The 27314-nt window shown below is 39.2% G+C and overlaps 1 protein-coding gene across 2 annotated transcripts in view; it reads right to left on the reverse strand.

The window, feature by feature from the left end:
• Positions 1 to 2135: 2135 nt before the first annotated feature.
• The window catches only part of klhl4 (kelch-like family member 4), a 32158-nt gene continuing 6979 nt past the window's right edge, over positions 2136 to 27314 (reverse strand). The window contains exons 1-11 of one of the 2 annotated variants that reach the window (XM_083915045.1): positions 26028 to 26683; positions 18459 to 18626; positions 16998 to 17134; positions 16500 to 16696; positions 13799 to 14011; positions 10733 to 10919; positions 10426 to 10650; positions 8037 to 8199; positions 5852 to 6064; positions 3910 to 4081; positions 2136 to 3590 (exon numbers count right to left, since the gene is read on the reverse strand). In XM_083915045.1, the coding sequence (XP_083771171.1) occupies positions 3531 to 3590; positions 3910 to 4081; positions 5852 to 6064; positions 8037 to 8199; positions 10426 to 10650; positions 10733 to 10919; positions 13799 to 14011; positions 16500 to 16696; positions 16998 to 17134; positions 18459 to 18626; positions 26028 to 26488 (2196 nt within the window). In that variant the 5' untranslated portion in view covers positions 26489 to 26683 and the 3' untranslated portion in view covers positions 2136 to 3530. Of the gene's footprint in view, positions 3591 to 3909; positions 4082 to 5851; positions 6065 to 8036; positions 8200 to 10425; positions 10651 to 10732; positions 10920 to 13798; positions 14012 to 16499; positions 16697 to 16997; positions 17135 to 18458; positions 18627 to 26027; positions 26684 to 27314 lie in introns of those variants that run through there. The other variant, XM_083915046.1, reaches the window with a different exon arrangement.

The following is a 27314-nucleotide window of genomic DNA, read 5'->3' on the forward strand; positions in this document are numbered from 1 at the left end:
CACGCTGGGCTGTTGCATCTTTCTCTCATCACTTCCCATCTCATCTCTGTTCACTGTTACTCAGGAAAAGAGAATAAAATACAAGGAAGAGCTGCTCCCTCACTCCAAAAAAAAAAAACATTGTAAAAAAAGGAGCAGAGCTCAAAAATAGAAAAAAAAATCTGTCTTCATTTGTCACACAATTATGAGCAATTGTTCAAACCTTTGTGGTGCCAAAATCCCTTTAAAACCTGACAAATCATCTTTCAAGTCAGGACTCATCGTCCTCATAGGCTATGAGCTTCCCTTAAAACTCAGCAAGATACTCATTTCAAAGTAAGAGAAGGAGAGGCCTTAACATCCAATTTCCCAACATTTCATCATTGTGTCTCAATAATTATGCAGGGTTATTAGCTCAAGTATTTGTCCTTGGCATTCTTAATGCTGGTTGACATTTATTATGAACAGTAATGGTATTTGAGATCTTTGATTTGCCGTTTGCGGTGGTAAGTGTGCTTTGGTGTGTTCTCTGTAGTGCAACAGCACCCTCTCTTGATAATTTATGATATGATTACATCACCATGAAAGAGCACAGTACGTGAGTGTGTGATACTGGTGAAAATATAATAGAACCAAAAAAGCGAAGATGGACTAAGATGGATGCTTACTAATAACACCAAAAATGCATATTTCAATATTTTGTTTGCATTACTTTAATTAGAAATATCTGAATTAGGAGTGGCACTAAAAAGCCCAGATCACATTTTGTACATCACTGAATGCTCAGAACCCACGTCTCATTTGTCTCAAAGGTTCTCTGTAATATTTTTGCGTTTAAAGCGGACAGTGGATTTTATTCTTATCCATTCTTCATGGAAACTTAAGAAAATGATGGGTTCTTCATACTATATACAGTATGTTTGGGATAGGCCTAATTGGGATTAGGCCTATTTTACAACATGGATTTACACATTTCAGAGACGAATGAACTGTTTTGTGATGTATTGTGTTGTCATACTTTGATTTTAATTAGTACAGTGATCAATTGTATCATTGAAGGTGACTCGGATGTGCAAAAAAAGGAATAATCATTTAGCCAGCATTAAATTCTTGAGAAAAAACTTACAGGAAACTTTTTTTTCATTTAGGGCATGTTATTTACATAAAAGGTTAAATACTCTAATATGATCCTAATCATAATCAGCATTGTCCAACTTCAGCTAGCTTTGGGTCAGGTCACTGCTGCATCACTTTACTTATAAAGTTATAACTACTCTTATTTATAAGTGATTAAATTGCTTGGGTATTCCAGCAAAATAGTTACTCTAGTGTAAGTGTAATCATGTAATCATATTTTAATAATGCTAAAATTATAATTTCTGCTAAACATTGGGTGGCAACTAAACTGATTCGGTAAATCAGTTTAGCCTAAAAAGATGTTGAGTTTAAGATGCAACTCTGAGTAAACCCTCAGGAGAAGAATATAATGTTACACATTTGCAACAACCATATCCATTGCAGGGACAAATTGAATAAAGCTATTTTCATGTAATAGCTCACGTTTCAAACCATTACACTATGCTTCTGAATTAATTGGACAGAGATATATTGAGATAAATATTCTACATGCTGGGGCTTTCAGTAATATTATACTCTGAAGGGGTGAACTCGGGTGAAAGCTATTATCCTTTATTGATCTCCATTATAAGATCTGACAGCAGGAGATGCAGATAAACAGAAATAGAAAGTTAAAGATTTATCTTCACATCAACTGAGAGACAGATTGTGCAAAGAAGGGCTATATCTCAAAATGAAAGAGATTAAGGTGTGTACATTTTTGTCTATTCCGAAAAAGAACTTAAACTGTACATGTGGACTTATGAGCAAGTATTTTGTATGCAAGACGCATCAGAACCGAACCAAACAAGCAAGTGGAAGGTGGGATTGAGGGACCTTGAAACTATTTGGAGGGTAAATAATGAGAAAAACAAAGGCAAGCAATAACAGTTGGTCCTCAGTCTGCCGAGCGATATCAACAAACATGCTTGCTTGAATTAAAAAGTGGGTGCTGCAATGAGAAAAACACAGTGCCGAGGTTAGTGCTGACATCAAAGCAGCCCCCCGTCTCTGTTTAGTCAAAGAATCAGTTTAGTTTACTTTAAGCAGAACAAGAGAAATCAAAATCTGCCCGACAAGGGTCCACATTCAGCTTGAAGCATGGATTTGAACATGCAGAGGAGACTGAAGTAATTTTATTTATAGGTTTGCATGCTGTACAAAATTATGATAAAAACTAACATCTGGCCCCCAAAACATGTTATAATTTGCAGTTACAAATCGTTTTCATTGTGATCGTGTTTTAACTTTAATGGGCAGAACATCCAACTACGAACCTAAAAATCCCAAAGTCATGTTAGTGAATTTCTGTGGAAATGTTTCTGAGTGCTGGACGTCTCAGATAGCTGGTTTGAGTGCACCTTGTGCCGTACTTTGCTGTTTCTTCTTGGTTAACACAACACTTGCAAAGATAAGATCATCAATATGACCCAAAAGGCATTGTATCCTTAAAAATACAGACTCTAGATATATAATATTGTAAAAAAAAGATCAGCCAGCATGCCCAGGAATAAAGACAAAATAATAATAATAGCTGTAGTCATAAGAGTGCACTGGTTTAGGCATGATACTATCAACACAAATGCAGCTTTAGAAAGTTCACAAAAAGTCTGTACAGCAATGTAAAATATCAATATGATATATTTTATGTAATTCACAATTTTGTAAACCTTTATTTAATGCGTAACAAGACTAATAAGACAAGCAAATGACTTTGGTGTTCTGTAGCTACAGGGTCAATAAAAAAAGAAAATGTCCAAATATATTATTCAGCAAAAAGTTTGATATCCTGTCTTTCAACAAAGCCTGGACAAACTCATCACCCTCCATATTCACAGTGGTCTTCTTTGCTGGAGTCAGAGAAAGAATTTGTTTAGACCACCCACTAAGGAAAGACACAGGTACATAATTACATTAATGTATTAGAACAACTCTCATCTGAGTGGCTATAAAGAGAAATATAAACCCCAAAATATATTGTATGTGATGGCACTGATAAGAAAAGTCTCTGTACAGATGTTAACTAACCTGCAGGTTTATTTACTCAAAGTGTAACTTTTACATTTAATCTTACGGACATACACAGAACGTTTCATAAAACTAGTATAACAAAGCGGTACAATAAAGGCTTGGCAACTGCTACAGCTTAGCCAAGTCTATGAAAATTCTTCGTTTGAGAATGTGGAGAATATGCAGTGCATTCCAGTTTCTGAATCAGTCCTCCCCAGTGGGCAGGCATGTCCACTAATGATAGAAACAATGGTTTATGGGCAAGGCTCTGTTTGTGCTTCCCGCTGAAAAATGTGGAAAGCTGAGTTAAAGAAGAGAAAAAAAACATGACTCTCAAAGGATGTGTCCTTGATCCGTTGTTTTGTTTGTCCACTCTTCTTCGCCGCTCTCTCATTTGTTTCTCATGCCGTCGCGAGACAAAACGCTCAAGGCAATTTCACCACCACCACGCAGGCGCCTGCCCTGCCAATGTTGAGAGGGACCTCCTGCAGGACGACAGAGAGGTTAACATGCAGGCTTTCATCTAGCTGTCTTCAAAGAGAATCCCATTTTACTTCATGCAGATAAGATGGTTTCAGAGTCAAGAGTGGGAAAACAAAGAAAGCTATGAAATATTGATAGGATTCAGTGACTCCAGCAGATTTATGCTCCCGAAGGATGTTAACTGGAACCCTGATGTTACATGTGACCAGTTCGGGCAAAAACAAACTACAATTCCATTAAAAAAGTTTACAATTTTAAATGTCAAAAGTTCCCCAAAGCAGCGTTGTGTAACTGTGATAAATTATTGGTTGACGTGATTACCTCAGTCCACTCATTGTTCTGTGCATCGTAGGACTCGACAGTGTTCAGATACGACTGGCCGTCATATCCACCCACTGCATAAAGCCTATCACCCAGCAGGCAAACCCCCACAGCATCCCGGGGAACGCTGAGGGAGGACACAGTGGTCCAGGTGTCCGTCTTTGGGTCATACCTGCAATTGCATTATTTGCATTATGGTTGGTATAGTGAAAAGAGGAAAACACTGACCAATCCCCACTACATTATCCTCCATCTCTAATAACAGATGTCTGAATGGTCACTTGTGGCAGCTCCTTCAGTACACACAGAGAGCCAGATTGAAACTTAAAAGCAAAAAAAATGTCTCTTAGAGAACAGCTGGCAGATACTGGGTCCACAGAGAGCTGGTCTCATCAGTGAAGACAGAAGTTGCTTTTTTCAGAGATGAGGGCACATTATATAATTTACATCCAATGAGTTCTGGGTAATGAAGTCCAAAATCTAGTTATGTCTTTCTGAAACTAGGTACTAATAAAGTTTGCTGTTTTATATCAGTTTTAAACAAAACAAGTCAAATAATGATGTGAAAGAATATGATCCGCAATCGGGAAATCGTGAAGTATTACAGTATATAGTGTATGTAAAAAATAGCTTCAACTACGGAACCAATAACACAGTATAATAACATTTGAAACAGACATAATCTTACAAATATGTAAAAGAGTAGGCACTGGCTCTCTTAATTATTTTATATATATTATTTAAAGTGAGTAAAATACTTACAAATATGCGTTTAAAAGTTAAAAAAAATACTCTCATCTTGGAGGCTGTAGGCTACAGTACATTAAAGGCACTCTATTGAAACACTGGAGAGAAAAAAAAAAAAAAAGAGCGGGGATTGCCCACACACAGCTTTCACTCCAATACATGAAATGCCGATGTCTTTTCATACCCACATGCACATGCGGCCAGATGTCCATCATCCCAAACAACAGAGAAAATCGGATCACACACATAGGGAGAGTGACTTAGTTCTCTGCCCAGGACGCCAGTACTCCACTATATTTTCTGTTCTTTCTATCTGTTAACAAAGACAGGCCATGCAGCCCTTCTAAACAAAGGAGAAGCCTGCATAAAACTGCCAGCCCGCCCGAACACTTATTTCACATTTATCTTTCCCCTGGAGATTTGAAGACAAACTCTGGTCTCCCATTGAGCAAGATGCCATTGAACACTACAGGAGTCCTGTGCCACAGCCATGACGTCACGCAGGTTATCAAGCTGTGTTGCAGCCACTTCTCTTCATTTCCAGGAGATATGCTCAACACACGTTTGTAGCAGTCCATCTCGCTGGCCGAGTTAATAGACGGATCTCTGTTTTCTACATAAAGAGAAGCCTAACCAAATAGACTGCAGCTGTTTTTAAGAAGCTTCACAAGGGAGAAAACAGCTGGCACTGTCAGTATTTGTATGGCCCGTCTTTGTCTCAGTTTGGACCTTCACTGGACACCACAAGTGGACTTAAAGTAGCATGAGTAAAATCACCAATTAGAAATTAAGGATCGATTATTTGACGTTTATTTGATGGTTGTCTTTAATTACACAAATAATGGGAAGTACAATGATTTGAAATCAAAACTGGGAGAAAGTATCCTTAGCAGTGAATATAATGGAAAGTTTTCTATAATATGAGTCACATCAGCTTCAGATTCAGGAGGATATTACAGCCACTAGATGGTGCCAGATACTACAAAACAAAACCATGTGTGGAAACTATGATCTATTCAGTTGTGTCATAGCAGTACAATGCAGACATGTCTCAAAATGCAGGAACAGGGTGGGGATCGAGAGTTTGTCTCCTTTTGTTCTTACTGCCTCATCCCCACCCATGACTGAATTCAACTGCAGTCCAAAACCGCTTATGAAACATTTTTGTGTGTTTTCTCAAGAGAAGAAGCCCTACCTTTCAACACAATCGGAGAGGCGAGAGCAGTGGTTAGAGGCGGGGGCGTCGTGTCCCCCTACAGCATACAGGAAGTTGTTATACGTTGCCACACCTACTCCTCCTCGTCTCTTGGCCATGGGAGCACACATGCTCCACTTGTTGGTGTGCGGATCGAAGCACTCCATCGACCTCAGACATGAGCTGCCGTCCCGACCACCTACTGCAAACAGTCTGAGAAATAAAACAAAATGGCTTCAAAATCTCTGGCATGTAGATAAAGTGCTAGTGGATCTGGTGGGAGTAGTTCCTTTTTCTTACACAGTAGTGAGCAGTGGCATTTTTCAAAGGCCTTTTCCATGAGAGTGTTCTCTACCAGAAAGATCACATCAGTGTTTTAAGTGTTTGTAGCTCACAAGCCCGACAGCAAGAATGTAGAGGCTAGGGAAACATTTTCCTTGTTGTCTATTTTTGACCTAGATGCAGAAATAACTCAGCTTCGACTTTAACACTGAATACTGGATGTAGCCAAGCAGCAGCCTCTTTCCTCCTTCGGCACACAAACATATTTAAATTAGGCTGATAGACTGTCTATCTTTGCTTAATTTACTTTCAAATAGTGTTGTTAGGCTTTTAATACATACAAATACACAAAGTGTTTTGCTTTTATAGAGTCTACATTACACTGTATAAATTAGCACACTGATCAGAACAGCCTGTGCTGTGAGCTGCTGACTACTACAGCCACAAATCTTGAGTATAATATATAATAAGCGATGTTGTCAAACTATTACTGTACCAATGCTGAACTTCGGCGTTTCCTGGAGCAGTGCACTGTGTTACATAACTATGCCTGTGTTATTGCACGCTCCAGTCCAATTGCGTGTTATATTACTGCTGACCATTTTCCAAAGTACATTTTTGAAATTGTCATGTTTATTCATTTCAGTACAGCCTGCAAATCAACTTTCCGAATGGTGGCGTAATGGTGGATATAATCTCTACTTTGGATTTTTTTGTATGTCCAAATAACATTATTCTTGCGTGAAAACCCCAGATGGTTTTCATAAAAGCAGACGTAATGTTCATGCTTAAATTTCAACTCTAGAAAGGAGGTGATTTTGTAATAGACACACACACATGCACACAAAAAAACAAAAAAAAACTCTAGTACTGTGGTGGAATGTAGGAACTATTTTGACAGTTGTGTGCTTTATTTGAGTATTTTTATTCATTACTTATTTCAAACTTGTCGTATTAAAAAAAAAAGCATATAAAAGCTTATATAATGATGACTGGTAAGAGGTAGAAACATAACAATCGGACACACTGTGACTAAAATAATCAAAACATAAACATTAAAAAACATGGCCACAGAGAGGCTGTGAGCAAATATTTGCACAGCAAAAAAAAAAGAAAAAACGTAAAATGGCACTTTTAATTGTAATGGAGTATTTTTAGACTGTGGTATTTGTGCTTTAACTTAAGACAGGGACACAACAAGTTGACTTTAAAGAACTAGTGGCAACTAAAGCTAGCATGTAAGTTAGTTCTGCACTTGCGTGAGAAGAAATAATTCTCCATACCAGCAGGCGGCAGCGTTTTCATCATTATGAAAGGGAAACCAGAAGACAAGACCAGCACGGCTCATTAACAACACAGCCCGGCGATGAAAGAGCTAATGATATATTACCATGTGCAAGCAAACATGAACACAAACAATTATGAATCTTTTCTGCTACAGAACATGATGACTTAAAACAACCTTACGTCATATAACAATAATAAGTTATTTTTTCGAACTCACCGCCTCTTTAGCTGTTAGTTAACTTTTCTGACTTTTGGGTTTCTTCTTGTGCACTGAACTGCCAATCAGAAGGAGTTATCTCACTGATGTTGACAAGTGCCAACCGTGTGGGACTAACTGCTACAACTAGGGAAGGCGAACTGTTGGCTTGGTTTCTCCCTGCCTTTAAGACCTTTTAAAATCATGCACTAACACTGCCATTCTTTTTTTATTTTTTAAGGTAAATTGTGTTTACTCGTGTGCCTCCTCAGTCTGTTGTGGCTTTACAGATGCCAGTGACCTCAACCTCAGGCCCAGTGATATTTCAAAGTAGCAGAAAAACAACAATATCCTTTCCCTAAAGTGTAACGGTTCACATTAAAATGTCAGTAGGTTTGCAGATTCGATAAAGCAACTTACTTTCCATTGAGTGCTGTGACACCCATGGTGCTCCGCGGTGTTGACATGCTGGCCACGTAGTTCCACTGTCTGGCCTGCGGGTCCCAGCGCTCCACTGTGTTGAGGTAGCTCCAGCCGTCGTGGCCTCCCACGGCATACATGGGGCCCTCCAGCACAGCGATACCTACACAAATGGAAATAAGAGATACATGGTACCCAAAAAAGCCTGCTTTGGTCAACAATTTCAAAAGAAGAATAAAATTTTCCCATTAGATGATGAATGGTACTTATAAGTACTTGTGCTTCATAGTCATGTATTAATATGTCTATTTGTGTATAAAAAAGTGAGTAATCATTGAAATGAAATGACATTTCCAGATTAAACATCCAGTTTTCTTTCAACAGTTCTTAGAGAGATCTGAGGCAGAGGTACATTTCTCACTTTAGAGCTGGGCAAAGTGAGTCATAAAGCTAACCAAATCTATTCAGAAAACAGGAAGACTATAAAACTGCATTGTTATTCCTCATCCCCAAGTCACAGAGGAACACAGTTTTCCACACAATGGATTTTATATTACCACCTGTATTTCCTTTGGTGAGAGTTAAATTATTTCGAGGGTACATGAGGGCAAGACCGCATTTAGAGAACCTCGAATGACATAAACACTGTCTGACAGAAACAGTTCTCAGAGTTAGACTTCCTTTTATTATCGACTGGTGGCTCTGGAATAAAATAGGAATATTTTTTTCTTGTCTTTACCCATGATGTACACAGCAGGAAATGGTTGGGCTGGGATTTTGGTAGACACTAAGCTCAAATATATTCAGAATGAAAATATGCACGCCACAAGCAAAGCAGCAAGAGATATTTGCTACAGGAAAGATCAAAGACAACACAAGTAATCTGTACAGCATGATCTCCTGGGCTGGCTGATACCTCCGACCACACTGGGTGAGCGAGCTGAATGCTTTGACAAGATCTCCCTGTTCTGTTACCCAGACCAGTTTCAACTGTGAATCAAAACACTTGTGATATGAGATTTATTGGGCAGGGAATGGTAAGGATGAGCAGGGCTAGCACAGCCTGCCAAGCTTTGATAGGGGAACGGGAAAATATCAAAGATATATCTCGAAAAGAAACGTATGATTTTTATTTATTTTTTTACAGCAAGCCAGCAGCTCCTGAGAATGCATCCTGCAGTTTTTGATTTCATAACACCACGTAGCCTTTCCAAGCTAAAACCACAAACCTTGAAATAGTTGAAAGCAGGCCTGGGCAATAATACCAATACCATACCAAAATATCCTATTACAGTATTTTTTCCAATTATTTTATGTATTTCATTTTCCAAACTTTAGTGTGATATACAATTGTAATGGTACTCTTTTCACCCTTTTTAATACAGTTGCAATTAATGATGATTAACTTAAAAATGCACATTATGTATAGCTATCTTATTCTTTTACAATATGTATATGTTGTGGCTAACTGTATAGTTAAAATACATACCTTTGTCTAAATGTATGACCGTATACCTGACATATTCTGTATACCTCCCATATGTAGTTGAAAGAATTGTTTTATTGACTGCATCGACTGAAAACAACAATAAAGTTAGAGGGATCTAAAATGAGAATGTGATACGCACAATGACTAAAAACAGTAACAAATACATTTCTTGATGACATATAGAACTGAAAAGAGTAGAGTTGATTAATTAATGTGTAGTATTTTGTAGCACTCTAACTAGAAAGCAAGGATTCCCTGTCCATCTGTTTTTCTGTCTTTCTGTGTGTCCTTCGAATAGCTCCAGAACAGTTCATCCGATCTACCTCGCAATTGACAGGTGTATTGCTGGGGACGCAGGAATATCCAGTATTAATCCAGAAATCTTGAGCACACAGTGGTGACGAAAACCTTGGGCTTTTATTGCGAAAGGTAAGATTGAAGTAGTGAAGCTGTAATGCACTACTGTTGACGATGTAGAGGGCAATAAAGAGTTTGCCTTTGAGTTTCGGACTACAAAGCTTTCGTGTTATTATTTGACTATCTTCGTAAGTACAGGCACAGCAGAAGCGCTTTCCTCTTACTTTGTGCCGTAAAGCGACTTGTCATTTGCCAGGAGTTTGTAGTCATTGGCAGACAGTGAAAGCTTTGCTTATTGAGAACTAATTTAAATTAGTTTGGTCATTATTCTTTAGCCATTATATTGTGCAATCAACATTCATTCATAATTTTAAGTTAAAATTTAAAAGTTATCTGTTGATACTTTAATGAGTTTAAAAAGTGACTAAATATTTTGGAATGAAAAAATGCTTTTGTCTGTAATTATTTGATCATCTATCAGTGTGTTACTTTCTTTTTAATTAAATAAATGGGGGCTACATTTACCTCACAAGACACACTCACCAAGTCCATGTCTGTGTGTTGACATAGGGGGCATGGTAGACCACACTTTGTTGATTGGATTGTAGCACTCCACCATGTTGGACGTTTTCAGTCCATCTCTCCCACCAACCACATACAACTTGTTGTCTATCACTGCAACACCAAACTGCAGCCGGCGTCCATTCATGACTCCAACCTGGACCCAAGTGTTAGTCCGCAGGTCGTACCTCTCTATGGTGGTGGAACCTAAACCCACAGACAAAGCAAGTATTACAATTTAAATAAACTGCATTACTGCGTATTGACAATGACTCCATACAGGCCATACCTTTGGTAGCATCCATCCCTCCTACAGCATAAAGTGCGCCCACAGTGGACTTTCTAGGTTTAGTTCTTGGGCTTTGAAACATGGGACGTCTCTCAGGCAGAAGATGGTACTTCATGGCCTCCATCAGCAGCTTTTGGCATTCCAGATCATCAGAGAACATCTTGTTGTTTTCCAGATCTGCAAGGAGCTACATTTAAAGGAATCACATTAATAGGCTACCTCATAAGAAATAAAAAGAGTAGAAAAAGAGTGTTTATATAAATCCCCTTTGAAGAGAGGTAATAAAATGCTTATGAATCTAAATCTATCTGCAGCTCTGCACTCTTGAAATAGCATTTTGCTTCAGGAAAATGTGCTTTGATAGGATTTCTTATCCACTTTGGCTGGCAGTAGTGTCCCGGTCAAACTGCAGACCCAGTAGCCTGCACGGTACAGTGTATCCGGAGTGTTAGGATCCATTTGTAGCACAACTAACCACAGCTTCAGCCTGTTCTATCAAACAGGAGTGTCTATTACAGCAACAAGGTTTTTTTACAAGATTTCAAGACTTCACTGCCATTCCATTATTTAGTCAGACACTTATAAGAACAGCCTGAGCCTGAAACATTTTTGGTGGATGTACATTAATGGTTTTTTTTATGAAATTACAGTATGGTTAACAGCTACCAGGCGGTGGCAATAGCTCAATACTGGACCAATTTCAAAAAAAGTTATTGCCATGAGTCCCAGAAACACATGGGGAAATAGGGTCCAGGTTGAGAAATACAGAAATTCCTCTTTTAGTATTTATTTATGATTTATATTTTACATTTTCTTAAACATAAATCTTCTGCCAGAACTGCAGGACATTTTTACATGGTTTTATTGAATATTACACCACAAATCTAGTTTTCACAACTGAAGGTTTTGTTGAAACCTATGATCATGTTTTACCTGCAAGTATTGTCATTGGCACTACTCTGCTCACCTTTTCAGTTTCTACTACTGCAGATACAGTATTAGTTTTGACAAATACAATGATTCATTTCTGGGTTTTTTCTATTACAGCAAACAATACCAGCCAGTTGATGAGATAATGTATTAGATCATATTTTCCATATATTTTTATTCATAAAAGCATCATCACTTCATTGTTGTTTGCAGACAACAATGTTGTGGGTTGTTTTTTCCTGCATGTATTCACCCAATATAAAGTGGAAAATAAAATCCACATGCACATAATTAGTTTTCGAAATCTGTCAGTGAAAATAAAGCTGGCATAATTTAAAAAGGGAGATATTTTCATACTTCAGATCTGCCAAAAATTGTTTATCTGTCTTTGATGTGAGGTAAATAAAACGTACTTGACATAGTTGTAAAACAATGCTTCTTCTGATAAATAAAGCATTCATAAAACATGAGTTGCAATGTTTAAAACAATGAAAATTCCGAAATAAGCAAGCTATTTATAGCCTGACAATGCTAAACTTGTGTAGCTGTCGTACTTGATTTATCACTGGGAGGGGAGTTATTGTTTTCTTCAGCCACCAACATTAAGTGATTATTGACAATGCAGTAATTCATTGCCTTTCAGTGGTGAATTGGGCGACCATTAACTGAGGTTGAATTGGATGGTTCTCTTGTGGTAAATGTGTGGTACTCAAAGCTTAAACAAGTAATAGATTCATCGATTACGTAGATCAACTTTCAAATTAAAATAATATACTTCCCCTGATTCCAGCATCCCAACTCTTGCTGCTTTATTTTGTATTATATGATAGAAAACGACAGATAGATATATTTGGATTTTAGAAAATTGCATAGATTTGAATTTACCTAATTTCCTTAAAAAAATACTGAAATCTAAAACATTAAAGGGGACATATTTTTTAGGTCTGTGCTTCTATTTTGTATTCGTTTACATGCTTTTAATGTTTGCTGTTTTCTCATGCTGTCTGTCTGAATATACCTTCATCAGCTCAATCAACTCTGATTCGTCAGCATTTCCAGGTCTTTTTCTGGACATGTGCTCTTGGTGTCAGCACTTCTGTATAGTGTAGTTGTGACATCACAACTATACAGAAGTTCTGTCAGGTTTGTTTAAGGCAGTTTCTGCATATGGGCTGTGTGCATTTCTCTTTGAATTACCACTTTTGATACTTTCACAGTATATATACACCTAACACCTTGACCTTTCTTTATAATGAAAAAAGACATGAAAAATTGAAATATAAATTCAGGAAATTGCACTCTGCTTAAAGCTGCAGTAGGTAAAAGCTGCAGCTCTCCTTTCCTCTCTGTCCGGAGCCCCTCCCACAACACAAGTACAAGTTTTATACAGTACGAGTAGTCATTCATTTATCGTGATGCTGTTATACAGCGGCATTTCTTTGAGGATTACTCAACACTGTGGACAAGCTAGGTTAAAGGTTACCCTCCCCACTGTTTTCACAGCAAATGTCCATTGCCTGGACAATAAACAGGACTTCTATTCTACTGTAGATGGATAACAATTACGTCTCTTATCTTTTAGTTTAACTGTGAATTAACTGCGGCCATGAGCCTTTGACCACAGTTAGCAGCAGAACTTTCGACAAAGGGACATCTGCATTTGTAGAAAAGCAAATTGGAATGCTCTCTCTCTGTCTGAAAGGAAATTTTGCCCCAAAATGCCAAAAATAAACTGCCTACCACAGCTTGTAAACATTTGCTTTGCCGCTGCTTTTCCTGACTTTCAATATGTTACATTCTTATGCTTCTGCATCTCTTAAATAATTTAAATTTATCTTATTTTGTCTGTTATTCTGTTGTTGTATTTTTTTGTAAATTGTCTTATCTTCTGTTTTACATGTTTATGTTTGAAGCACTTTGAACTGCTTTTATGTCTCAAATTTGCTATAAATAAACGTGCCTTGCCACCAGGGACCGACTTACAGTAGCAAAGGTAAAAAATTACACCTTCTGTTGACGGTGAGGCCCCAGGGAACACTTTGACAGCTTATTTCTCAGCTATAAAGTGAAGCAAAAGCACAATATATGATCCTTCTCATACCTGTCCCTCAGCTACCCTTTAACCCTCTATCTCACCTGTGGAGGAAGAAGAGGTAGACGGATGAAGGCGAGAAGCACTCCAAGGTCCTGTTGTCGATTCTGAACATCGTACCGCACCCACATCATCAAAGCCTGGAAGATGGTCTCCTCATCGGGGACATTGATGTCATCACTGGAGAGCAGCTTAACAATCTCTGCTGTTGGGAGTAGCAGGAACTCTTGGTTCTGAATGACCTCCAGGAAGTGTTCCTGGAACACAGAGGAGACGTTTAGGAGGCAGATAATCATCCTTCATTAGTCGAAGAGTGCGCCCGCTGCAGTCAGTGTGTGTGTGTGTGTGGTGTTGTGTTACTATACCTACGAGGACAAAATGGCTCGAGGACAAAGAGGTGAATAAATATGAGTGAAAATAGAAAGAGAATGCCAATTTAGAGGTCTCTATTAACAATGTCTTGCATAACTGATGGTGAAATTTTTTTAATGAACAGATGAAGCGGTCATCTGTTTCAATTAGCTCACTAAATAAAATAATCCACACAACAGCGGGCTAAAATCAATCTGGCATAAGGCATCTCCAAAAAATAGCTTGTTCACAAGCTCATACAACATTTTTGCTGCTGATCGTACATGACACCATTAAACCATTATAAGCCCTTTAATGAGAAACAGAAAGGCACCGCACACCAACATTACCATTACACCAATGTAGCATTCAACTCAGTTTTGTGGAAGCTCCTCTCTATTGCCTTTCTAAAGATTGATCTTCCATTTGCTGGCCAGAAGCCCAGGCGATATTACAGCGCTGCATGGCTACCTCTTCAAGGACTTTGTCTCCGGGCAGTTCCATTAGAGATGATGCCATATAAAACCTCCTCCCGCCTCTACAGTATGATATTTCCAACACTAAATGTAACACTAAAAGACATGAAAGACATACAGCACAATTATTGCCCATAATCACGCTCTGATTCTTTTTGAACGAGGCAGCTGAGCATTAATTATTAAGCTGCCTGAATAACTTGGGCGGGATGGTCAACAATTCAAAAAAACAAGCACGCTATTGATCATCAACTTGCAACTAATTACAGCATCTTGGCCTGATCTATTATGAGAGCTGGTTTTAAGAGCTTAACACAGACAGCCTTAATGAAATGAGGGACATCTATTGATCTGTTGTGGCAACAGTGAGAGGAGAAATGCCATCCAACTCCTTAATGTTGGTTTAGACCAATTATTTGTAATTACCAGTCCTGAACTGCTGACGACAAAATTGAAAGCTCAATCAAGTTTGTTTTATAACTAACTTAAAGGATGTGTTTTCAGATGCTGGCAAACTCATTGGTGGGTAAACTGCTTGGAAAACAAGATCAGCGGGAGTGGATACTAATGGATTTAACTAAAGAAAAAGAGTATGTGTGTATTAACAGTGTTTTCTGAGGAGGAACGTTGATATTTAATGGGAGTGAGGCGGTTAGAATTACTTTTCAAGAACATTTTGAATTACCATGCAATTTGCAGAGGCCGGCAAAGGCAGATTGCTATATATATATATTTATTTTATTTTTTATTTTTTATTTTTTTCTAAATTGGGATTCATCCACAAAATCCAAATTATGTAGCATTTATTAAGATATGTAACTGATGTATTGTTTTATTGCTGGAAAGAAATACTGTCATGCCAAACAATAAAACAATGCATTTTTATCTTCTGCAACATAAAAAGGGCTAGTCTTTCACAAAGGAAAAGGATGCCAGAGGCGGATCTCAACTGTCCTGCACAACCAGGGAAAGAAAGCTTATCAAAACACAACTCGCTCCACTCACAACCAAGAGGAAGGCCTTCCAGGAAGCCCACAGCTCTAGCTGCTCGTTACTGAAGTGATTGAACAGGAAGTTGGCCCTCTTGTGCAGTTTGATGATTAGATTAACCTCCTGGTCCTGGACGGGGCCTATGTAAACAGGCTGAGCAGATGTCCTCTAGGAGATAACGCCTGCCTCATGCTGTCACTTCTGCATGCCCAGCAAGACGTTATCTGACAAATATGTGCACAAATCTTTCTTGCAAAAATATATCGAAATCCCATTTTCAAAGTCTGGCGGTACACTAATCAACGTGACACGCTGCTGTATCTCGCGAAACCATGAAACTATTCGATTTCTATTCAAATGTGGACGTTGCCCATTTCCCTGCTGAAATTAGATGATATAAATAACCAGGACACCAACAGTTCATCATTCCCTTACGGGTTATGACAGGTTATTTAAATTAACTAGCTTTAAAACAAAGGGACGGTCACACATATTGTCAATATGTTATGTATGTCACAAACTGAGCCGCACATGTGCAGTATGAGCTATGACGTTATCTATTGCATTCACACAACAATGGTAATTTATTACACAGGTTATAATCAGAGTTGATGTGAGGAAAGTAAAAATCTTATATGCACTAAAAGAAGGCTCAGATTAAATACGGTCAGCACCTTAGATTATGAGTAGAATTAATTTGATTTGCTACAGTGTCGGCTGCCGTTAATGTGAAAGTGTTGTTAATTAAACTCTTTTTTTTAAACTTTTTTTAAGATACTTCTTACCGTTATATATTTTATTACTACTGCTCCCCTTGTGTATCCATGCAATAAAGAGTCACTTTGAGACTCTTTTGCTCTTCTTACAAAATAAATAATTTAGCCCACCCAGCCATGCAAATATGGTCTAGCTCTATTCACCCTCCTACCATGGTGTAGTTATGAGCCACATTGAGCAGGTCCACGCAGCCCTGGGCATCTGCAAAGGAGCGTATCCCCAGGCAATTGGATGGATGAAGCTGTTTCATCAGGAAGTTACAGCAAACCTGGATGACTTGTGAAAGCTGGAGGAGGCAAGCTGCAGCCAATAAACTCTCAATGGTCTCCTCTTTCAGCTCAAGGACGCCTGCAATGTCAGGACAAGCAGAATATATTTTTATGTCACAACTGGAGGAGGAAGCCATCATGGCAAATACAGTGGTGGGAGGACTGGTATCCTATTTTACAACTTAAATACTGTCACTATTCCCAACAACAGTACTTATCAAAAGGATTTGCCCTGTAATATAAAGCAGCATTATGCTGAAATGCTGCCCAGCCACTCAGCTCAGTGATGAATTGCCTTATTGATCCATTTTAATCATGCTGGATTCCAAAAGTCTCATAACTACTTAAAAGAGCTAGTGAAGAGCTTTACAAGCACTCACCAGTGTAAGCGAAATGCACCAGAGATCTGAGGGCGTCTGGATCTACTCCCTCCATCTTGATCTCCTCCTGCTTAGCCTCTCGCACGTCGCTGGTGAACATAGCAGCAAAATAGTCCGACACAGCACTCAGGACCAGTCTGCCATAAAGAAAATGCAATGAGATTATACACATTAGTTTGCATGTCTATGGGAGATGTGCTGATTATTCTGAATGGTTAGTGAATTAATCACGAGACGTAAATGTAGCTCTGCTGTATAGGAAAATGGCATACCTTTGCAGTATATCCTATTAAACTGTACTGTGTAATAAGGTCATTTTGTGCTGTTTCAGATGGTGATTTATTCTGCTGGGTGTTGTCCCCTCCACATTCTGTATCATTACGCTTTGTTTGTCGGTGTATGATGAATGAAATGAACCCCCATACTTCATGTTACACTGTTCAGACTGGTCATTATGTTAGCTCATTTGTCAAGATCACATGACATTGGTTTATGAGGAGAAGGAGAGGTCATATGGCAATACATGGAATTGATATCAAGTGACAGTGTAAGAGTCTACACCTATATATAATAGGTGTAGACTCTTAGACTGTCACTTGATATTATATATATATATATATATATATTATTATATATATTATATTATATATATATATATATATATATATATGTGTGTGTGTGTAGACTCTTAGACTGTCACTTGATATTATATATATATATATATATATATTATTATATATATTATATTATATATATATATATATATATATATATGTGTGTGTGTGTGTGTTTGTGTGTGTATATATATAATTAATTTTGACCTCACACCATCCCTGCTTTACATGGTTGTGTCATATGAGCAAATATAAAGCCACATTGAAAAAGGGAATCAGAGAGATGATTATTTCAACTAGGTCAGTCACTGATACTTCTTTCACTCTGTGTGGAGCATTCTGGTTTATGTTTCATGAGACTGTGAATAGACATAAACAATCACATGCACTCAGTGAAGGCAATGCCTCTGCATTAAGGGGACGTCATGTGATCAGGATCAATTCAGGCATTCAACCGAGGGCTGGATGCCCAAATATTGACAACCGCGGCGCAAATGTAATGTGGAAGTGAGGTAGAGCAGAGGTGTAATTAGATCAAAGCAGTGTGCATTATTTAGATGCAAACCAGTGAACATGAAGTTTGCATATCTTTCTTGTCACCTGAACATCAAAATCTTATCAGAAACCTATCTTGTCTTTGCATTTCAAAGATTGTTCAATCATTCCTCAGATGGATCCGGGCTGACAAAATCTATTTCAAGATGCAAACCGTGGTCCAGACCAAACCCTGAATGCTCACATGGATAACTTAATGAAGTGAATCAAGATGAGCTTCTGTATCTCTTTACCAAAACCTGATGTCGGTGTAATTACTGAAATCAAAGCGAACAGAAGGACACACACCAACCTGTGAGCAGGTATCTTATGATCCCCTGCTATCAAGAGGACATCACACAGCTGCTTGTGCTGGAGGTAGGTCTCCATCTTACGGAAAGTCTGTTCTGCATGATTTGTGGCCTGGAAAAACTCATCGGAGGAGTTGGTGTTCATTCTGGAGAAGGTGCTCAGAGCCAACCTGTGAAGGAGAGGAGAGGCCTTCTATGACTTAAACAATGGACCCTGTGTATATATCTATATAATCATTCTGTGCTTTTAATGTCTTTTATTTAAATATTGATAAAAGTTGACCTACATATGTAAGAAATAGCGAGCTGTAAGCAATAACTTCACTTGATGGGGACTTCACCGAACGCAGACAAAAAAATGAGAATTAATAAGACAATTTAATATAGGGAATCGAATTAATTAAACAAATCAGTTAAATTAATTGCATCCACTGTTTCCTCTCCCTGTCCACTATCATATGTAATGAAAAAAATAATCAAAAAGCTGTACACAGCAAGATAAGCAAACAAATGATTGATTACACAAAAGAGCTTATTTGGACACATGACATTCGAATCCTCTATTCCCTGCGGTGTATCTGCATTTTTTCTTGCCACACTAAGCTGAAATTAAAACTGTTATGGACTAAACTCCATACATAAGTCGATAACTCGCGCTACAGTCTAATGGGACAAGCGAGCGCCAAAATCTACACAACAGCTTTCCAGACAGAATTTTCCTGTGTCTGTTCCTGTGTGCATCTGCATTATCTGGGTTTGCACGTGGGTTTTCCAAAGACAGGGACTTAACAAGGGAATGAGCCTGTTCCTCACAAGATCGTGGCGAGACTGAGTCCCTGTCCCCACGGGCTGCAAGATTACATGCTGTTCTACAGGCACCCAAGTAATCCCTCAGACTCGTGGCAAATAAGGCAGCTCAGATACTTTGGTGTCCTTCACAGAGCAAGTCCTCTCAATGACATTTAGGGTTGTTTGTTACGGCACATAAACAGACCCAAGCAGCCTCTCTGAGGGACTTTACTGTCATCTCACGGTCCTGCAGCTGTGTAAAGACTGATGGTGCTCAAGAAATAAAAAGTCACTGCTATTTCAGTTGATACTGTATATCCCCACTCTCATTACTACTCATTTACTGATATGAGGGCTGCATAAACTAGTAAAGTTACAGATTTGTCAATGCGAATGAACTGAAAACCCTGTGATGCTTGGCTGCACAAATATTGGCACATGAGACTGATGACACAGGAGGGATGAAGGGGGTGATGGCTCTTATCGATGTCCTGATTAACTCACTATTATAAAGTTTTTAGCCGAGTGTGGGACTTTCTCCTCTTTGATTACAAAAAGCAACAACATTTTCCCTCAGGGAATTGTTTATACTGCCCTACGGGCACAGTGGTATCCTATAGTCTAATCTTTATTGGGAGACTTTATGCTAAATGTGAGAGTAATTTATTGCCCTGTCACGATTATTCCCCACTGACGCTGGAGTCTTGGAGAAGAACACCAAACAAGACTGAATAAGCAATGGGGCTGTAAAACTGAGATGCATTGCCTTTCTATTGGCTTTCAGGCATGTTGTAAGGATTTTTCATGCCTACCAATCTCTCCGACACTAATTGCTTTGGTATCACATTCTAGGGAGCAGTAAATTTCTCTGTGGGGTATATTTCGCTTTCAGTAGAGGTTTGAATCATCAGAGGTATAGCCCAATTTTATTGAGGCACTAAAGCCTCAGAACACCTTACTCCAGAGAAACTGCTGTGGGGACATTGCTGTACATCCCATATTACTGAGCAATTCAAAGAGAGTCAGACCCTAACAAGGCCTATAGATTTCTTTTGTGGTCTAATTATTTCAGTGTGCCAACTTGCATTCCTAGAACAGCGAGGAGGTAAATTAGCCTAGATATAAAAGAATAGAATATACAGCCTCTATTTCCCATCACACCTTACCTTACATCACACATGTTTTCTTCCTTCAGTGAGCAAATATCACCTGAAGTCTTGTCATTCCCTTCTCACATCTTTCTGAAAGACTTCACACCTCAATGTGACTAATTGGATCTGAGAAAATACATGTGCATATTAAAAAACTCTGACGAACTATGCAGGTGAAGCAGCTGTGTGGTGAGGAGCCTCTTGGCACTGGTTTTTGAGCACACGGTACATTGCTAATATAAAGAAAAGACACTTATTAACAATAATACTGAGGAAATATTTTGAATATTAAAATGTCATGTGTCTTCCTCTGTTCTGTTTGTTGTGATATATCTGACTTCTTACTGTGCCCAATCTGCCCTCCCAGATGAATGGACGGACGATTCAGGATTTGCGTTTGTCAGCCAGGTTTAGTACCTAGCTGTATGAGTCAGATATGTTGCTGAGAATTTCAGTCTTATTCCAACTACTGTCCACTCTATTCCTCTACAAGAGGGAAAGTCGTGCCTGCTTGGGCCAAATGGGAAATGTCTTTTTCAAAAATGGATTATAACAGCCATTTGCCCCTAAAGGCTGCTGAGAAGCTTGGGCTGGGTTGAGAACTTGTACAAAGCCTCATGCAGCATGTGCCAAGTATATATATTCCATGGGATCTTTATGCCTCTGTGCTTTGACAGTCGGTATTACTGTCATTCAGCTTTTGGTAGAGAGAAATATATACACTGACTTTAATAACTTGATCCCAGCAGTGAGGCTGAGAAGATAACTCTGCAGAAATAGATTTTCCTCTCTGCACTCTGCTATCTCACAGAGGCCTCACAACAGACATTCTTCTTCTGATACCATTGTTATACCGGACATACTTATATTGATAATGATGGAGGAAATGGAGATGAATACAGAAACCATGCCTTTTGAAATCTGCTCTGAATGTGACCGGCAGGCCCTTTATGGTGCAGTGCAATTTCCACTGCTGTTAACAGAAATAAAATATTGCCTCCTTACAGCTTTTCCCCTCTGTTTTTTAACCAAAACTGAACATGTTGTAAAGAGTAAGTGATAGTGTAGTAGTCAAGTCAGGAGGAAGTCTGTAGAAAGCTAATGAACATCTCAGGTTGCATACCGATTCCTGTTTTTTCTATACAGTATTAAAAAACTGCATCAAGGGGGGTTACATATTGCATAGTGAGGATGAAAAATCATGTGTCGAAATATCTGTCCATTTCATAATAAAATCTCCATCAATGACTTGCACACGTAAGTGAAATATCTACTTGGAGCCACTGACGAATAATGTGCCAGGAGGTGAGTATATTTCAAAACAGAGATTTATTTTTGTTGTTAAGCACAGCATATTAATATTGGAATTGCCTTATGCGTATGGTTTATTTTATTGGTATGGTAAATTTCAATTCCTTATTGAGATTCTCGGTGCTTGTTCATAACTAAATGAACAGATTAACTGTAATTACAATGCTGAGCTCTGCATTGTAATGCTGAGGAATTTGGTCTAACTTCCATGTGCGTTGGGGGTTGGGGGGCGTACTGTAAGTGAAAAATGTGCAGATCTTAGCAGAAAGCTCCTCGCTGCTTTGCTGATGGCAGGTTAACTCACACAGTGTATGAGGCTGTCATCATTTGTTGGATTGTCTGTAATTTATTTACATCTAATATAATATAACATATACGTAGATCCCATATGCATTTGCAATCTATCTAGGTTGGTGGGATTAAGACCTTAGGCTTTGTGATATTTTAATGTTAACCCTAAACCAGGGTGAATCATTTTCACCCTCCCCCAAATCGTACAACAGATCTTAAATTGCATTGCATATTTGAACCATACATACTTGTATTGCAGAAAACATACTAAACACCTTCCTGCAGATGGATATGATTTAGTTATTTTATGGTCTACACTATCAAATTTTCAGCTACCTCACAGTTGTCCATGCCTCTATGATTTTATTTTTTTTTTAATGCAAATTACTGTATACGAGTGCCTCAGGACACTGTTGAACAGAGTCACGTTCCCTACTAATAGTGCCCTTTTAGGATTCACAGAAAACTGTGTCAGGGATAATTTTCTTTGAATTAGGTCCAATTTGGGGGATGATGTCTGATCTGCATTTGAGCAGAAATGAGGAATGTGTCCAGCCTATAATGCTGCTGTATCTCTGTTTACCATCTTCTGCAAAAGCATAAGGAGGAGGGGGCTACCGAATACTCTGTTTTGATCTTTAGCTTCCATAAAAAACTTCCAAAACACCCTGCTTCAACTAAAACTTTTTCTTAATGCATATAAGAAGAGGGGGACTTGAAAGTAATTGTATCTACAAAAGGGAGGCCCTGCGGAGAAGGTTTAGGAAGCACTGGTGTACAGAATGCTGATTTGGCAAAGTTAAAGAAGGCTCAGAATCAATATGCCATCACAAAATCTCCCATCAGCCCTGAGAATGTCATATTGAGATTACAATAGATATATAGTATTTTGCAATTTATAGCCTCTTGAGTACGCCTCCGTAGGATGTGTCACACGCAGACCGAGACCCTATAAGCCTTGTGGTGTTGTGAGACATCCAACAAAAAGCTGAATTACTGCTGTTGACAGGGGGAGAGGTGGTGGTGGTATCTTTTTTTTCCAAGGCGGTGGAGAGGGAATTGAGATATCATTCAAACTAATAGCCCGCTGACTCAAGCCTCTGTTAGTGTTTATGTGGGAGAGGTCAGGGTTTCCATTCCATTCAGGTTAACTTCTGTCATATATTCTCTGCCAACGATGGGGAGAGGTTATTGGGATGAGAGTCATAAGGAAACAACAAATATACAGTACATAGATTACTATAGAACAATAGGAGTAAGGATGGGAAACAACACAGTAATATGCTTCTTACTTCACTGCATTTATTTTAATAACTCTGTAGATACAAACCAGTCAGTGGGATAAGAAATCCTAATAAATTGCAATTGAGAAAGTTAACAGAACAAGAATAATTATACCGACATAGAGTCACTGACCTTTGAGTCATCTTCTGTACTCATGATACCCATTTTTTTAATGTGCTTCAAAACTTAATGAACTAGATTTGAAAAATTAAAAAAAATCTGTGTCATGAGCTCAGTGTTTATGTTTCCAAGAACCTTCCTGTCACATTAAATACCAGTGAACTTATCTGAACATGTGCATGCGGTATATGATTTATCCTTATTAACCATATGAATATCAAGCATCAGGCTGACTTCTAAATCCTTTTACCACATTTTTTTACTCCAATAAGGTACAGCCACACAATAAGGATGAGCTGCTCTCATTGACTTTGTCAGTTAGTTCATTTTAACTGCTATCTTGAATAATAATAGTAACAAAAGTCAGAAACCAAATCAAGGAAAAAATGCAATATAAGGTGATGGGATGAATTTCTTCGAATGGAATTCATCACTGTGTGCCATGTACCGCAAAATGACTGACATATTTTCTAACTATGGAGGAACGGCTACAACTTTTGTATTTTTCACAGCCAGCAGAACTCATTTCTTCACTCAGCTTGAAGGATTGTGACAAATTACGTGTCAAGGATTTATGATGTGAGACGTAATAAGGCCACCCAGCTGGTGGAGTAAATGAATGTGCATATCTCAGTGACATCCACACATCTGCTTAGCCACCGAAGAGCCATGCAAGCCATGATGTGTCATGCAGTCACTGGCCTAATTCAATGTGCAACTTTGTACATCTTCGGATGCATTGCTTGTCCAAACATTCCAGCAACTAGTCCTTTACTGTTATTGAGTGGCTGCATTTCCATTATGCACAAACTTGAATGAAAAGTGCCAGACACACATATTTATTTATCTTGTAATTTTTGCAGTCTTTCTTGCTATTCAAGCCACTGCATAATCAAAAAACTAAAATTAATTGATTTAATATGTATGTAAAAGATAACTATTCAATGATAAACTGTAATTGAAAGGTTCATTTTCTGATTTGATTTTTTATTTTAATGGGTTTACAAGTATGCACAAATTACAAATGAATATACACATAATGCACTGGTATTAGATACTGGAGCTCTGGTATTGGATCAGTACTCAATATTGTCCAATACAAAATGGTATCTACTTTTTATGTAAAATTAAATTGCTTATTATCAAATTCATAAATGAACATCACTACAACCAAGTGCATTTGAGGCAAAGATATTATCCATCACAGCAGAACCATTTTAATATTTCAGTATCATTGTCAAAATCTGATGGCTGCGCTGTGTTTTACATGGCCAGCATGAACTCAAGGTCCCCCCTTGAGAGCTGGAGAGTTACACATTTTTACTATGAGGCACATCTTTAATGCATGCTCTTTTTACATACAGGGACCTCAAAAAATTAACATCTGCCAATTACACCAACACGAGGAGCAGAATGTCGAGCTGATTCCAAAACTACCCCAAATAATTCATGTTCTGTTCAACAAACTCGTCCATCCACTGCTCATGGTGTTCATTTAATCCACATTGACACGTTTTTGGCTGTAGATAAAGAGTGCATCCAAAATTACCAGTTTAATTGTGGTGAGCTCTATATCACACAAAAGGACAGGTACACTTCCATTGTTCATTTCATCACCAGGTGCATAGAACAAAGAGCACATGGGAAAGCTTAAGGACCAATCACCTTAGAATGTCACAGACAAGATAAAAGGGAGACTTGGTCTTTTCATCCTGTATGTGAGGTTGTTTTAGTGCTCTGTCAGACAGCACACACACCTCGCTAATGTGCTTACTTCCTGGAGAAAGATGTAGCATCACGGGGGGGGGGGGGGGGGGGGGGCATCACCTGGGTAAAGCAGGCGGTAGGATTTATAGCTGGAAAAAAACTGTTCAACCCTGTTTAGCATCAGGGTTTGTGGTAAGATGATAGTAGAAAATAAATAACCTGTGCCAGCCACTAGCTATGATATGATCTTATTAAGCGTTTGTACCAGCAGTCTCGATAATTCAAGTGATTGCAATGCTTCCTCTTTTTATAGGTCCGGTAGACCGGTACGTGTTATGTGATGTAATGGCTCTTTCCCGCTATCCACTTTTCTATGTAAGAATGCATTAGTGTACTACGTAAAAAAGGAAATACTCTGGAGGAATTGGGCAAAGTCATACAGTGCATGCAATCTGGACCACAACACAGACAAGAGAGCGGAAAAAAGCCATCCGCTTTCGGCCCACTGAATAATTAAAAGGATGCTTTACTGGTTTATCCTGCCTAACATGCTGTGGACAATAAGAGTGAGCGGTCCCCAGCTGACCCATGGTGGCAGGTGCCGTGCCAGAGTCAATTGAAAAATGATAGCTGTGCACATGATTTAATCTTAGCTTAATTAAAGGATCTACATGCAGGATGGAAGTTTAAATATTGAATGAAGTGGAAAAAGCTACTCTCTAGTCTAAGATGCAGATTTTGTCGAGCAGCTATACTTTCACTGTGAAATGTGAAGCAACCATGTCTTAGCAAAATAGCATCCCATAATCGTTTTACTGGGGTGGGGGGGGGGGGGGGGTTGCTAATTGAGCATACAATATGTAAGGGGACTGATACATCTGTGTCTCCTAAGAATCTAATGTCTCCTAACAGTCATACCTCTCTCTGGCCTCCACCTCTGCAGGTTCCTCTGTGCTGTTCTTCACATCTTCCTGGCCAGTGATGGAGTCCTCTTTCCTCATGGTGCTGGGTGAGGAGCTGCTCTTTGAAGACTCTTCGTTGACTTGGAGACTCTGAATGGTGTTTTGCTGATGGTGCCATGATTGCTGACCCGCTCTGACACAGACAGGTGTGGGCCCTGGTGTCGGTGCCAAGATGCTGTGGACCGGGCTGTTAGTCTTCCGTAGCCCTCCAACGCCTCTTTCCCTTGAGTGACTCTTCAGCCGGCCCTGGACAGGCGTCCCTCTGTGGTCCAGGCCATCCTGCTGAATGTAGCCTCCCACACCTCCACCACCACCGCCTCCACCACCAGCCGAACCTTGAGATGAATGGCTGAACCAGCGCCAGCGCAGCCTAAGGATCTGCTTTACGTCAAATTCCTTCTTCCCCGACACAGACATCCTCCTCTTGGTTTGGAGACGAAGGCTGTGGTACGTTTAGTCCCCAAAAACATGGAGAGCAGATAAGAGAAGAACCTTGATTTCAGTCCTCACTGACTACAATGTGCCTCTTCTGTTCCGTTATTGTCTCCCTACTATCATGACCACCCCCTCCTCCTTCTATTACTCCTCCGTTGTTCTTTTAGTGGAGATGGAAAGCAGTCCTCTGCAGCTTTTGTTTGTGTTCCTGTGCCAGAGACTACTACCCTCCCTCCAACTCTCCCTCTCTGTCTATTTCTCTATTTTTCCCTCCTGTGCTGCTGCTGCTTCTGTTTGCTGCTGCTGCTGCTGCTGCTGCTGCTGTGCTGCTGGAGCTGAGTTAATGCACATGCATGATCCACACTCCCTCCCCTCCGTCTCCCCTGTTCCGCTTTCTCTCTCTCTCTCTCCCACTTTGCTTGTCTCTCCTCTGCACACACACACACACACACACGCACGCACACACACACACACACACACACACACACACACACACACACACACACACACACACACACACACACACACACACACACACACACACACACACACACACTCTCTCTGAGAGATAGACATATATACTCTGGAAATATGAGAAAATCTCACAAGCCCTGCCCAGTCTCCTATGCTACTGTCATGTGTGTCCCTGTGTTAGTATGTGTATATTTGTATGAATCGAATTTTGTGTGTGTGTGTGTGTGTGTGTGTGTGTGTGTGTGTGTGTGTGTGTGTGTGTGTGTGTGTGTGCGTGTATGATAACAGGGCTGCCTTCTCTTGCTGCGAGGGGGAGGTGGAGTATCACAGAGCC

Source organism: Echiichthys vipera (assembly GCF_963691815.1).
Source record: "Echiichthys vipera genome assembly, chromosome: 6".
Taxonomy (NCBI): domain Eukaryota; kingdom Metazoa; phylum Chordata; class Actinopteri; order Perciformes; family Trachinidae; genus Echiichthys; species Echiichthys vipera.